This window comes from Miniopterus schreibersii, assembly GCF_964146895.1.
Source record: "Miniopterus schreibersii genome assembly, chromosome: 2".
NCBI lineage: Eukaryota > Metazoa > Chordata > Mammalia > Chiroptera > Miniopteridae > Miniopterus > Miniopterus schreibersii.
Genome location: NC_138102.1, coordinates 73678373 through 73694634, shown reverse-complemented (window position 1 = coordinate 73694634; position 16262 = coordinate 73678373). Strand labels below are relative to the sequence as shown.

Genomic DNA, 16262 nt, shown 5'->3' with positions numbered 1-16262 from the left:
GAAGTTCAATGTACTAATATTCTTTTTTTAAAAATTGATCTTTATTGTTTAAAGTATTACTGATGTCCTTTTTTCCCATTGGCCCCCTCCACCCTCCTCCGGGCCCCACTCAGGCCTTCACCACACTATTGTCTGTGTCCATGGGTTATGCATATATGCATATAAATTCTTTGGCTAATCTCTCCCCTACACCCCACTCAATATACTAGTATTCTGATAACTGATGACTGTTATAAGGGGGGTTACATACAGGCTTTCAAAATAAGGGCGTAGGGCATGAATTCAGACAGGTCTGGGAAATTCTGGAAGGCCCGTAGGCTAGACCTTTGGTGGTAGGTCCAATATGATCAACCCCTTACGACCTGGCTGACAAGTACTCTCCCCGGGAGGCTCCTTTCACCTTCTAGGACTGGGTTTGATGTCCTTCTATGTTAGGGCTTCCTAGTATCAGTAGCAAGGACCAATCCTGAGCACGTTTCTCACTCTATCCCACCCACACGGGTGCGGTTCTGTCAGTACCACAGAACTAATGCTTCAGGGCCTTGGCCTATGTGGTCAGTCATTTCTCACACTGCTAGCAAGCTCCCTTTTCATTTAGGTTTTCACTTAAAAGACATCTCTTCAGAGAGACTTTCCTTATTACCTTATTTAAATAGGATTCCCTTCCTCAACAACCTGTTACGACTCTCACTGCCCAGCTTTTTTAAAAAATATATCTTTATTGATTTCAGAGAGAGGGAGAAGGAAGAGAGAAACATCAATGATGAGTCATTGATTGGCTGCCTCCTGCACACCCCGTGCTGGGGATCGAGCCCGCAACCCGGGCATGTGCCCTGACTGGGAATCGAACCCCGATCGCCTGGATCATAGGTCAACACTCAACCGCTGAGCCACGTCGGCTGGCGCCAGCTTTCTTTATAACACCTACCACAGTTTCCAATTACTTGATTTTTTTCCAGTTTTGAGAAATAATTGATATACATCACTGTATAAGTTTAAGGCAAAGAACATGATAGTTCGATTTACATATACTATGAAATGATTACCATGACAGGTTCAGCTAAAAGCCATCTTCTCATATACAGTAGGTACAATAAAAAGAGGAAAAGAAATGAAAAAATGTTCTCCTTGTGATAAGAACTCAGGATTTACTCTCTTAACAACTTTCCTCTGCATCATACGCAGTGTTAGCTAGTCATGATGTACTGAGACCCTTTTCTGCGCTCTCACTGGAATATACAACTGCGAGGCAGGGACCTGCGTGACTTACCTGGGCACACCCTGTAGTGACCCGCACAGAATCTCCTCTCAAGGAGAAGAGCTGCAGATGTCTGGTTCACCTGGCTGTTTACTGAATGTTTACTGAATGAACAAACACATTATTTCCTCCAGAAATGGTTATTATAGGGAAGTGATCTGAACACTCAGGGTTCTCAGGTTCCAGTCATTTCATGTTTACCTTTTGTATTGCAAAGTATCTCTTCCTCAGTAGTCCCCCTCATGGTTCAGTTTCTAACTCTGACCCTACACAATAAAAAATTAGGACTTAAAAAAGTGTTAATCTCTCCTAAGTTACTGAAAAATACATGCTTTTTGAAAGAATTTTGGAAGTACAGGAAGAAAAAAGCTTATAATCAACCAATCCACCAACTGTTACGCAAACCTATGACATGTAGAACAATGGAAACTTGGTTATAACCCAGTGCAGCCCCTCCTGCCATGATGCTCTTAAGAGCATTTATCTGTCTTGCATTTCTAAATAAATAGTTATGCAGTTATATTGGGATAAGGAAAGCCTGGAAAGGAAGTTGGGGTGAGAGACTTTTTCTCACAATAGCCCACAGTGATCTGGTTGGACAGATTGATTTTTACAGGATATTCTCTTTATCAATATTGCCTGTTTGAAATAAGCTAACATTTTGTTTATACAAGACAAAAATAAAAGGCCACAATTCCTCAGATATAGATGAAACTTTATTTATACATAAAAAATTACACCTCAGGTTCTTTTCTAAAAACAGTCTTTTAATTGTAAAGTTCAAAATGAAAAGATTGAAAGGGGCAGTATATAGCTTTTAATTTTGTACACACTACAGTCACAGTTAACTTTTTAAGCTGCAAAAAATATACCTCTCCCATAATATGAAATGCATGACCTTTTGTAACTGCATACTTAAATCATGTGATGGCATCAAAAGTCAAAGTAAAATAATATTCTGAAATAGACGATTTGGCTTTGAAAGGCTACATGGGTACGATCTTTAACCATTTCCCTCCATATTAATTCTGTCTCTTAGGTTTATAACTCAACAGAGCATTTCCCCCCTAACATTATCATGAAAAAAGTGAAGAGATGTGATAAGGGCTCTTGTAAATAGTCTTAAAAACTATCTCCCATGAGCATACATAGTTGAGCAATAATATTAACATTATCTACCCCATATAAAAAACAAATAATTTATATAATCATTTATCTATCTGGAGCATGGAAGCCTCAGTACCATGTACATCTCAACCTTACTTCTCAAAAAAACCATTAATTCAAAGAACCATTAAATGTTCAAGTGATTAAATGTCAAGTGGTGCCTATATCCAAACAAGATAAAAAACATTTAGTAAGAGGTGGCCTTTTTTTTTTGAAAGCATGGCTTAATTTATGATGTTTTGCCCAACGTAAAAAAGATTTAATTTATCCGATAAAACAGTCTTATTATGGATTTAACCACCATCTCTCATCTTTCGTGCCCTACTCGCCAATTCCCCTAATTGGGAAAGCCACCATTTTTTTACCAGTAATATGGTTATTATTTGAAACATCTACATTTATTTCAGATGACAATTTAGAGAAGTGAACAAAATCATATAATTTCAGGTACAATGAACTTAAATGTCACCTTCAACAGTAACAAATGTAAAGTAGCTGCCTCACTTTTTGAACTTAGTGTCACTCTTTTTCTTCTTCCTTTTTAAGTTTCAAAAGAGGTCACAGTTCTAGAAAACTTGGCCAAGAAGTGTAGGACATTAAAAAGTTCTTATTAGAAAATGTCAACAATCTCAATTTTCTACCCGATGGACAGGAGACTTGATTTAATCAGCCGTTTGCAGCTTGGAGATGAAATGAGTATCTCTCCGTTCTGTGCAAACAGTTACTCTGCTCTTTTACTGCCAGGGCTGTTACACTGGGTTTAGTCTCTCCACGAGACTCTGGCTTTGCATTTTATTAAAACTGGACTCAGGGTGGCCTGAAGGAACATTAGATCCGAGGTGGCAGTAAGATGGTAACTCATGGAAACAAGAGGCTTTTCCCGTTGTGCGAACGTCATGGACACTCCCAGGGTGAGGGAAGAAATAGTAAATATGTAATACAGAAATATCCCTATCTCCTCAGAATGAAAGCAAAGTGAAAAAAAGTATCCAAAGATGACATTTTTACTTTAAAAATACCAAATTTCCCAAAAATATAAGTTAGGAATTTATAGACGGACGAGGAAATAGAAAACATTTCTTCCTTTCATTGAGGAAAAAACTTAGAACAAAATTAAATGAAAGCAATGGATGCTCTTGCACAAAGTTTTGTGTTTAGACAATACCACCCGCTAAAAATGGTATCTTTGGTCAAAAGGCAGCTCTGTTCAATTCTATTTAGAAAAGAAGCCTTTTCATGAATTTGCTCAGGAGAATAACTCATCTTTTTAATAGCAACTCTTTGAGTAGGCTACTGTTTATACAGATGTTATGGAAAATATCATTGTACTGCTATGATTAAAAGAATAATTTGTAGCATTCTTTGAATAGTTTACACATTTTCAAGAACTAGGAATCAGAAGCTTTTCCCATTAAAACCTTGTGCTTTATCAGAAAAAGGATACAGAACTAGCAGAACAGTTAGGACTAATCTGTAAGAAAATATAACTTACAGAATTTAAATTTAAGCTTTAACTACTTAGAATTTTCTTCTATTTAGCACCTAAAGAGTTACAAACTTATAATGCTCCATTAGGGTGGTTATGATTATAGTTTCATTTTTTAAGAAAGGCTATTTATGATTGATATAAAAGATCTGTCCCCAATAAATTAGCTGAAAATATGTTAAATATAAATGGGCAAAGTAAGGTCATCTCAAAAGCAGTTTACAGACTTAGAAAGCTTTGGTTGAGATCAAAGAGCTGAGTCTTAGACTTCACACTGCTCATGGTTAATGGCATGTCTTTTATTTTATTTTATTGATTTTAGAAAGAGAGAGGAAGGGGGGGAGAGAGAGAGAGGGAGAGAAACATCCATTAGTTGTTTCACTTACTGATGCATTCATTGGTTGATTCCTTTTTAAAAAAATTAAAAAAATTTTTTTTAAAAATTGATTTCAGAGAGAAGAAGGGAGAGGGAGAGAGAGAGAGAAACATCAATGATGAGAGAGAACTGTCAATCGGCTGCCTCCTGCACGCTCCCTACTGGGCATTGAGCATGCAACCCGGGCATGTGCCCTGACTGGCAATTGAAACCGTGACCTCCAGTTTCATGGGTCAATACTCAATCACTGAGCCACACCAGCCAGGCCATTCGTTGATTCTTGCATGTGCCCTGACCCAAGATCGAACCCACAACCGTGGCGTATTGGGATGACACTCTAACCAACAGAGCCGCCTGGCCAGGGACAATGGCATGTCTTGCTCCTCAGATTGCCTCCCCTAGAAATACTTATTAAAGTTGAAAAAAATCAAATACCTTTTCCTTAGCACATGAGATAACACAGAGATTCCTCTTTCTGACTTAAAAACACACCAAAACCCCCAAACAACAAATAAAAGGCCCCGAGTGCCCAAACAAGTAAACTGTTAACAGCCAAACCTCCGTATCTTCCATATTCAAGTAAATGTGTATCCACCGCGGCGGTTGAAAGGGAATACCTGAACAATTTCAAACTCCTGGGCTGACGGTGGGGACCAGGCACACGTGCTCCAGGGCAGGTTAGCGACACGCGACGAAGAGGCCCAGGCTGTGGTAGAGATTCAGTGGCCAGTCCTGACCAGGCCTGAGAGGATACTTGTGAGACATCACAAAAATTAGGGCTTGGCGGGGGGACTCCTCAGAACAATTATTTGAGGGAAAGCCCACACTTTCTCAGAAGTCAAAGACATAAAATTCTATTCGACGTAAGAAACACCAATTTTATGTTTCCAAATGACTTTAAAGGACACACAGAACTAGATGAGTTTGTATGGTTTTTAAGACTAGAGTAATCTCTAATCTTAAGAAACTTAAAACGAATAAAGGTGGACAGACTGATGAAAAGTATTCTTCAACTTTTCTTCACTGCACAGGGAAATTCCCTTGAAGTAAGAATAAGAAAATTCAGTAAGTTGGAAAATATTTCTAACTTTAACTGTATTTTACCTTAAAGCAAATTTTAATACTGATGTAGGCTTCATACAATTGAAAAAAATCATAAAAGTTTTTAAGAAGCAGCATTAGTATTTAAGTAATTTTTAATCACCATTATGAACCCTTTTCAGTTTGGACTGTAAATGAATGATGTAATGGTTTTGAACCTTACTTTACTGAGAACCTTTAAAAGCAATGAACATTTTCCCACTGTGATCTTATTTAACATAAAAAGACTACTAATCTCCTTTCTTCATCCTTTACACCCTCCTTTTCATTTCTCATAAACTAAACTTTATTATAGTATTTTAAATAGCAATGCCCTGTTAGGTTATTATGAGGACAAGGCTACTTTTCCATGAACCACTTTTATAAGCCCACAAAGGCTGAATTATCAAAAAATCAAAGTTTACTTATAAAAAAAGACTTGCAGGTATACAATCTACTTTACTACAAAAGGAAAGAGATTTTTACACATAACTACTTATAAACAAATTTATTTTTAGAGAAGCTCAAACTTATTGATATAAAAATATACCTCACTGAAATATACTTACTTATAAAAACATACTGCCTTTGCCATGTGAAAATCTCGTGTTTAGTTCTCTAGATTTTCTGATTAGGGCTTTTTTCTGGGCTTCATCAAACCGATGAACCTTGAGATCCTTATCACGGTCAAATGGTATTCTTTCTTGAGGCTTATTTTTATCTTCAGCAGCCTTATTCTTTAATTTTTTTTGATGAATGTCCATGAGAGATTCTGATCTTTTTGATTCCTGGGGAAAGTAAGAGAGTAGAAAGAAAAGTCTTAGTTTGTATAATTATTGACAGAGTATGAGAGTGAAACAAAATAGTTTAGTAGTAATGGTGAATGTTAAGAAGGGCTATTTACAGGGCCCAACAGGTTTTTCCAAATCCAAGACAGCATCTATGAAGAAAATATGTACTGGAGGCTAATTCAATTAAATCAAAATGAAGATATCTACTAATTACATGCCTTACACAAAAAGAGCAAGGCAGAAAGGAAACAAATGTTTAAATAATCATAAAGAAAAGCATCAGTGTGATGTATCAAAATTAGGGTCCAAATCAAGAACATGGGCAAGAAAGAGCGAGCAGCTCCTTCTCACTTGGAGCCTGGTTAAAGCTTTGTGGGTGTGCTGGCCCGTGACGCCCACGAGCGACCAGGAAGGGGAGGGCGCTGCCAGGCTGAAGCCAAACCAAGGGCAAACCAGAAAAATAACAGCACAGAGGCGGCACAATTCAAGGCCTATTCCCTATGCAAGAGAATTTTTGTTCCTTTCTGTTTTGTTCTTTCTCTTACCTCCCTCATTTTCTTCCTTCTTAGTTGGGGCAGGTGTTCACATACATTTTAACATATATATACTAAGATGAGGTCTGAGCAAAGGCAACTGGTTTCATAAGTTAGAGATTCATTATAAACCTTTCAATACTGATTAAAGTGAAAGACAGAATGGCCCTGGATGAGAGAAGCAGGGAGTGGGATGCAGGAGTGGATACAGGTAGTACAGACCAGCAGTCTTCAAACTGGGGTGCATGTGTCCCTGGGGCTACACAGAGTGATTCCAGGGGTACGAAGGCATGGATAGTTTTAAGGTTATCCACCTATGATTCTCAACTTCTTCATGCAGTCTTATTCAAAACTGATTTGCCCAATAATGCATCTTATGAGAGTGTCTCCCCTTCGGTATAGCCTCTTCCCACTTAACAAAGGTGAGTGAGGCCTTTCAGCATCGTATCAGAGAATATTGTGTAAGAGAGCAAGTCTCTAGGCATCAAACAAAAAAACCTGAAATACCAGTATGAGTGGAACTTCCTTTTTGTCTTAAACATATTTCTCTTAAAAGTGTAATGTCCTTTTAAAATGGGTATTTTGGCTCTTGTTAATATACTGAGTTCAGATATACTGAAGAGTGGGGCAATGGCAGAAAGAACAATTTTTGCTTAACATACCCCATCTCTTCCAGGCCCTGCTCTGTCAAAGAATGTACTTGAGAGCAAGGATCCACATGAAGACAGCCCAGTGAACGGAAAATAATAAGGCACTGGTAAGAGGTGTTGAAGGTGGCAGCATCTTATTTCATGGCATCTATTTACCTACTTTAGAATTCAGAAATGTTACAGAGGTGATCATGAACACATCTATTTGAGGGGAAAAATAAAGTCAGACTTTCTGACAGAAAGTAAGTCTGGCTTGGCTGATTTGACAACCAAAACTGACTTTGTCAATTAGGTTATGTGGTAGTTATTTCCTATAAATGAATGAGCCCAATCTGGAGCTGTAAGTTTTTAGCAGAATGTACAAAAGATGCTGTATTAGTAAATATTTCATAAACAAATATTGGTAAAGTCTTTAGAAACAAATTGATTTGAAACTCAAGTACTTTCTAGTTCTTTATTTTTAATAAAATAGGTAAAAAATTCAAATAATGCTTACCAAAAAAAAAAGTTATCAATATGTACAGCATGAAGAAATAGCTAATAATTTAAGTTCCAAATTCAGAAAATCTGGGCTGCAATGATGGCCCTGCTGTTTTCAACACTGGTGACCTTAGGCAAGTAATTTAAACCCTCCATTTCTCAGTTGTAAAAGGATAGTAATAATAGCAATAATTTTAAAATATTTGGGTGAGGGAGGAGTTAAACGATCTAATGAATACAAAGGATTTAGTGCAGTGTTGGGCACATAAGAATCTCCCAATAATGTTAAATGCTACATTTATTGAGCATTTACTATATTGTAATCCTCACGATATCTCTGTAAATTAAATATTACTATTCCCATTATATAGATTTGGAAAGAGAGAATGAGAAAATAAACTAATGGAATCAAAGTGAAAAAGACTGAAGTTGATAGCTGACAGTCGAGAGAGAGAGCATTAATAATTTTTAATAGATCACTATGAGATTTAAGTAAATAACTCAGAAATTGTTTAAAGAATTGAATGACACTGCTGTAACAAATTGTGTTCCATCTCATCCACTTCTTATATAAACATGGTTTCTTAACTCTTAACTATAAAACTCTTAATACAAAAACAAATGAACAGCCCTGGCCACTACGGCTTAGTTGGTTGAGCATCGTCCTGTGCACCGAAGGATAGTGGGTTCGATTCCTGGTCAGGGCACATACCCAGGTTGCAGGTTCGATCCCTGGTTGAGGCGTGTGCGGGAGGCAACCAACTGATGTTTGTCTCTCACTTCAATGTCTCTCCCCGTCCCCCAATAAACAAAACAACAAATGAACACATTTGATGCTGAAACCTGTCTTATTCTAGCATCAAGTAACTTTCATCCAAAGATTAGAAACAGGAAAAAAAATCTTTCATTATGAGATTAAATTAAATTTACATTTTACTTTTTCACATTTAATGATTATTTATCAAAATTTGCAATATGTTTACATTGAAATTAAAACTTACTCCAGAAGTAGGAAAAGTGTAAACATTTAAAGACAGACAGAGAAAATTTAAAAATAACTTCCAATTTCAATTTATGTATATAATTTTGTTGCAGTTAAATAAGACTTATCAAATATAATCATAAAAGTAAATTCCGTTAGGATAACCTTCTGTGGAAGAAGAGAAATAAAATTATAAGCTCAAGGAAAAAAAAGGATGAAATAAAATTTCCGACTGTTAAGGAAGAACTTGCTCATATATAAGTATTAATACATAACAATAGATATTGAATTGTGATGGTATTTAGATTCCATTTGAAACATTTAATAGAGTAATATAATACGCTATAAATTCATGTTTGGTAACTATTGAAACTTAAGTGAAAAATTTTAGATGTGAAGTAAAAAGTTTCTTTTAGGGGGTACCAAGCAGACACACGTGAAGACCACTGGTCTCTAAATGCTGACGAGTTGAACAGAAACACATTCCTGCCCCGGCTGGTGTGGCTCAGGTGGCTGGGCGGCGTCCCATGCACCGAAACTCCGCTGGTTTGATTCCCAGCCAGGGCACAGGCCTGGGATGCAGGCTAGATCCCCAGTGGGGGTGTGTGCAGGAGGCAGCAGACTGATGTTTGGCTCTCACACTGATGTTTCTTTCTTTCCCTCTCCCTTCCACTCTCTCTCTAAAAAAAATCAATAAATATATTTTTAAAAAAGTAAAAGAAATAGATCCCTGAGCCCCACTGTAGATTTAGTGAATGAGAATTGTCAACTGTGGGTCACAGCAAGCTGTGCTTTCACTTATTTATTTTTTAAAATAGATTTTTAGAGAGAGAGGAAGGGAGAGGGATAGAGAAAAACACTGATGAGAAACATCATCCATTGGCTGCCTCCTGCACGCCCCCTAATGGGGATCGAGCTGGCAACCTGGGCATGTGCCCTGACAGGGAATCGAACCGAGACCTCTTGGTTCCTGGATCGACTCTCAACCACCGTGCAACACGGGCTGGGCGCAACCTGTGCTTTTAAAAATCACCCAGGTTCTTATACAGGGTACCCACCAGATGTGCAACCTACTGTAGAGATCAGGGGTGGGGAACGTCTGGCCCAAGGGCTGTACAAGGCCTTGAAATCATTTGGTCTGGCCCTGCCAAGGCAACTGCAGACGGGACTTGAAATTCAATAAATCTAGGAGCTTTTTTCACAGTTAATTTTTAAGTTGATAATTTTGTATGGCCCTCAAATGATGTTATAAATATCCAAACGGCCCTTGGCAGAAAAAAGGTTCCCCATCCCTGGTGTAGGTCATTCTTTCTGGTACTTTGGTCTTAATAGAGAGAACAGAGAATGACAACATGAACAAGAAGTGGAGTAGTTAATTTTAGGATGGGGAACTATAATGTAATATAAATATAATTATGTATAAATATACAAATGCAAAGAAACTATACTATAAAAACTTGATCTTTTAGCACCATTTTTCCACGTTTTCCTCCTTCCCCATTAATGGGAAAATAATAATTGATTAATGAGATAACAATGATGAAGATGTCTAGACAGGCTATCAAGAGTTGGAAGGGGAAGGCCTGAGATATTTAAAAAAAAAGCTGGAGAAAACAGAGAACAAAGTTTGGGGGAGATGTGAGAAAATGAAATTATGGAGGCCCTACTTTACCTAGAGCCCCTACTGAGAAACAGGATGAGCAAAACTGTAGAAAAGGTAACAAAAATTAAACAAAAATGGGGAAGTAAAGATGACAGGTTTCAATTTACTGATCCCTTCTATAGAAAGTTCCTGACATACGATGTTTCAATTTACGGTATTTTGACTTTACAGTGGTGCAAAAGCAATATGCATAATTAATTCTGTGAGATACTTGACACTTTATTATAAAACAGGCTTTGTATTAGATGACTTTGCCCAACTGTAGGCTAATTTAAGCATCCTGAGCACATTTAAGACAGGCTAGGCTAAGCTGTGATGTTTGGTAGGTTAGGTGTATTAAACCCATTTTGACTTAATAATATTTTCAACTTACAATTGGGTTTATTGGGATGTAATCCTATTGAAGGCCAAGGAGCATCTGTTTTAGTAAATTTAGTCAGTTAAACATCAATAAAGACAGGGAAGATATCAAACCACTGGACTATCATAAACAATTCAAACAATTCAAGGTCTCAAATTTGTCTTATCAAATTTGTTTCGGGTGTACTATCTGGTTCAGCATCATTTGCACATTGGGAAACATGTGACCAAACTACTGCTAGAACCACAAAAAAACCAATAAAAACAACTTGAAGCAGTCAATTCATTAAAAACCACACTAAAAGCCAATTCATGTCGAGATCAGTTTGCTAAAAGTCAATTTGCTGATTTATCTGATTTAATCGTTTAATAAAAATGTGTGTTCTATAAAAACTTATAAAAGCCAGAGCAATTTACGTTAAATAGGATAGTGTTATAGTACTTTTGAAAATTCATGCAAAGATTCTAGTTTGTTTTTTATTTTATCTTCATGGTAAAATGTTAATTAGTGCTCGATTTATCAAAACTAAGTATTATAATAAGGTGGTTTAGTCTTAAGACTATTAATATTTTGAACAGTAACTCTAATTTTTTGACGCATTTTAAAGTCAACTGCACACATCACTACATGTACCCCTAAATACTTCATCACGCATTTCATTAGCCAGAGTTCAATATTTGTTTACAAGTTTTTCTTTTAAGGTATACTTATAAACAATGAAATGCACAAATCTTAATATTAGATTTACTATGTTTTAGAATTCAAATTCCTATCAAGACTGGGCACAATTCCATCACTCCAGAAAGCTCTGTATGCTCCTTTCCACTCAATCACCACATTCCCACTCCAACAACCACTACTGTGATATTTTTCCACCATAGATTCATTTTGCTTGTTGCAGAGCTTCATATAAATGGAATCATAGAGTATGGACTTGTATAGGAAGTCTTGTATAAGACTTTTTTCACTCAGTATTATGACTTTGAGATTTAACCATGTTGTCACATTTATTTGTAACTTGTTCCTTTTTATTGCCAAGTAGTATTTCATTGTATACAGTTTGGATTTTCTTTCTTTTTGATGGGTACCTGGGCTATTCACAAATTTAGCTATTATGAATAAAGTGTTTCTGAATATTCTTGCATAAGTCTTTTCTTGAGGCTACTATGAATAAAGCATGTTCAAGTCTTCATGTGGACATGTTTTCACTTGTCTTAGATAAATGCCCAGGGATGGAGTTGTAGGGTCATAGGGTAGGTGTATGATTAGTTTTATAAAAATGCCCCTTTGGAAAAATGCACAGCTTGTGGATTTTCAGCTATTTCTTCTTTTCTAACATAACTCATTATGGCTATATATTTTGCCACCAAGTATCACTTTGTATTGCATCCCACATACTTGTATTTTTGTATCATTCAGGTTTAGGTATTTTCTAAATTCTACTATCATGTCTTCATTATGCAAAGTTTAAATTTTGAATTTTTCTAATTTCTTGTTGTATAGGACTTTTAAGTTATCTGAATTTTAACTTAAATCCCTTGTGGTCAGAGAAGATAACTTGAATGATTGTGACTTTTAATTTTGTTGAGATGTGACTTTTGAGCTCGTCAGTTTTCATAAATGTTCCATGGGAGTTGAGTTTTTGGTCAGTTTCCAAAAATGTTTCATGTGTGCTTCACTGTCTATATATGTCCAATAAATCATTCTCATTATATTTTTAATGCTTATGGAACTTTCTGTTAACTAATATCTTGGGAGTAGAAGGTAATTTTCCCAAACACCTGAACACCTTACCTTTCAGGGGCCAAGGAGTTCAGTGACTGACCTTTACTCTTTGGGCTGAAATACCAGTTGTTTTTTTTCTCGAGTAAGAGAATATAATAAAATGATGATACGCTAAATGAATACTGACTATTCAGTTTACATTGAACCATATTTTAAAAACATTTTTCTCCCATATTTAAATCTTTATATCAAACATTCCAAAATCTGCTTATAATTTAAAAATATATGAACTGAGGTTCGCTGAGTTAGTAGGGCTCTTACTTTCTGATCATATGCTACTGATCTCTAGGAATTAAATTTCTGATATACGACTTAAGTAAATAACTAAGACTATAACTAAGACTATCTTATTACATGAGATAAATTAAAAAACCCTACACAAAGGGATTTTACATAAATATACACACAACAGAGTTCAGGTGTGTAAAAGAAAGAGAAACAAGAAAAAGAAAAAACAAAGTGCATTAAAAGGCAGAAAAAAGTTAAAGGTTATATATTTTATTCTCCGACTTACGTTGTATGAGGACACCTGCTCGGCCAGTCTCTTCTCCCTTCCTGACAACACGTGCTCTTCATCCTTCTTACTGAATGACTTCCTTGCTTCTTTTGTCTCCTGAGGAATGAACACAGATAACACATTACTGAGCCATATAGTTAGGAGAAAAGAAAAAAGAAATACTATTTTTACTCAGATTAACTAGAGACTAAACTAAGCCAGGCCTGTTGAACCTCTTCCCCCTAGAAATGTTAAAATACTCGGTCCATTAGTATTCTAAGAGTTTCCTGAAAACAATAAAACAGCAGCAACAACACCCCCCCCCCCCCAACTCCATCCAATCAACTAACTGGAAGAATCACCTATTTCCCGAACTCAGCAGGAGTCTGACAAATTAAAATGAAATGTAAAAGATAAAATAAGGCTCAAAAAGAAATTCTGCATTATGTCTTCAAAACTTGAAAAATCACTCTTGAGGGAACTAAGAAAAAGAAATAGAAGGTTTACAGACTAGAAAATAAAAATAAAACTATATTCACAGATTGACAAACTGTCTACGTAGAAAACCCCAAGGAATCAACAGAAAAACTCCTGGAACTAGTAAGCAAGTACAGCAAGGCTATAGACACAAGACCAACATACAAATATACCAGCAATGAACAACTGGAATTTGAAATTAAGATAAAGAACAACCATTTACCACAGCATACACACAAAAATGAAGTATGTACTTGGGTAAATTTCCAACAAATTTTAGTTAGAGAAACAACAATTGAAAGCCATTGTTCTCAAAGCATAATTTTATACTGTTGCTATTTGCTTAAGAAAACCAATGAGGCTCTTATACATTTTTTACCTTAATAATGGACTAAAACAACATTGTATTTAATAAAGTATGTTAGAAGCATAGAAATAGTTCAAGTCTTACTTTTCCATAAAGCACTTCCCAGAAAACATATGCTTCTAAGTGTAAATATTCAGAGAAAAATAATGTTATGGTGGATGGAGATAAAAAACCTGCCCATTTAAGAATTAACAGGATAGTCAAGACTGGAAGGTGAGGATGAGAGAGATCTTGGTCAATTAACTTCCGCATCGCCCTTCCATTTCTTCCTAGAGAGCAAGGTGAGGCTGGCTAAGTGAATGTGACATGGGAGAAGTACGCTGTGGAATCAAATACCAAAAAGTGAGATGAAGAGAACCTATTAAAAAGGAAAGTTCAAAAAAGGAAAGGACTAAGGTGTGTTACAAAAATAAAATATTAGTCATGAACTTTACCCAGGATCAAAAATATCAGAAAACGAAAAACTGGTAATATATAGTTTGTACCACAAATATGTGTAAGTCTGTGGTACTATCTGCTGTGATACAGTACCACATAAAGTTTAAGGGGTATTAAATTCCTTTATGAGTCCACTGTAAACGCTGAATGATACATCTTCAGCCTCGAAAAGAATGACCCGATCTAAAGAACTCAGTCACAGGGCCCACAACCAGTTACGTTCAGATTGTACTGCCCAGTTCTTACTGGTTCCATTTTCCTGCGGTATCTCCCTCGGAAGAAGGCTCCCTGCATCTCTGGCTGCAGGCCAGACATCTATTCAGCCACAGCGAGGAACAGAAGGACAACAAAGTGCCTAAGTAAACGTAGGCACAATAAAAAGTCCACGTAAGCAAGGGAGTTAATTGTATTTTTGGAGACAATCTTAAAGACTAAATTATAAAAACGCTAACAGTGTATTATTTTTATGAGAGACCAGTTAAAGATTGGACGGGCCTTCCAACACCAACCATTCAAAGGTGTGGCTCATGTCTACACCACATCTTTTGCTGCCTCTTCTGCCCCCATGTGTGCTGGTGGACCTCACCTTTCTCTTACAACTCTCAGATTCCCTTTAATCTGCAGGGTAACAGAGAACTTATGATGCTGCCAAATATTTAGGGTAGGGCGCTAAAATGTGGGGACAGCACATTATCCATTTTCAGAATAACACTATTTCACAACCAATTTTCCACTAAAATAAAATAGCTCCTTAAGGAGCTATTTCATTTTTCTACTATCTGCAACCAAGAGAATGCCTATAACACACTAAGAAAAAGAAACAGAAGGTGTACAGACTGGAAAAGAAAACGAAAACTATATTCACAGACAACATTTCCATATTTCAGAATGGAAATAGGAATCCTCATATTCTAGGTACTAATGAACAAGATAAACAGGCGGAATGAATTGTGTGCAACTGTTTAAGTCAGAACTGATAAAGCTATAATCACAAGGTGAATTAATAGAGTATTTAAGATTTGAATGGGGGAAAAAAAAGATTTGAATGGGATATCTTAAGGGAATTAATACCACTTGATGGGTTAAATTTGAGTAGTACTGGGGACATTGGTTCAACTCCTAATTTACAATGGAGTATTTTGTAATAAACAGGTAAGATTCAAGAAAAGAAAATTAAAAAATAATAATGTATTTTATGCATCCCTTTTTTGGTATATATTTTGTAAATTATTTAACGTATTGATGAAAATGCTTCTTTCTTATTGAGGTGTAACTGGCATAACATTATATTAGTTTCAAGTGTATAATGTAATGATTCGATATTTGCATATATTGCAAAATGATCACCACAATAAATCTAGTTAATACCCATCATTCTACATAGTTACAAATTTTTCCCCCTTGTGATGAGAGCTTTCCCGATCCAGTCTCCTAGCTACTTTCAAATATGCGGTACAGTATTATTAACTATAGTAACCATGCTGTACATTACATCCCCAGAACTTATTCGTTCTATAACTGGAAATTGGTACCTTTTGACCCCTTTCACCCATTTGTCCACTCCCACCTCAGGCAAACACCAATCTGTTCTTTATATCCATGAGCTCAGTTTTTGTTTATTTTGTTGTTTTTTTTTTTAGATTTTACATGTGAGATCATACAGGTATTTAGCACTATTAATTAAAGTGCTTCTTGTCTATCTTGATAGCAACATGAGTCTTTATGCATCAGTTATCTAGGTTAATCAGTGGCTTTGTTTTTTCACCAAGATATTTTAAAAGATACCGTGTCATGGAAATAGTCTGATGCTGTATAAGGACCAGTTTGGGAGTTTCTAAGTCTAAGAGCCTGGAGTTAGAAGGGACTCGAATG

The 16262-nt window shown here is 36.2% G+C and overlaps 1 protein-coding gene across 1 annotated transcript in view; it reads right to left on the bottom strand.

The window, feature by feature from the left end:
* Nucleotides 1-1956: 1956 nt before the first annotated feature.
* Nucleotides 1957-16262, bottom strand: part of GPALPP1 (GPALPP motifs containing 1) — a 37494-nt gene continuing 23188 nt past the window's right edge. The window contains exons 7-9 of the mRNA XM_081130115.1: nucleotides 13127-13225; nucleotides 5937-6155; nucleotides 1957-5327 (exon numbers count right to left, since the gene is read on the bottom strand). Coding sequence (XP_080986241.1) covers nucleotides 5937-6155; nucleotides 13127-13225 — 318 coding nt within the window. The 3' untranslated portion in view covers nucleotides 1957-5327. The remainder of the gene's footprint in view (nucleotides 5328-5936; nucleotides 6156-13126; nucleotides 13226-16262) is intronic.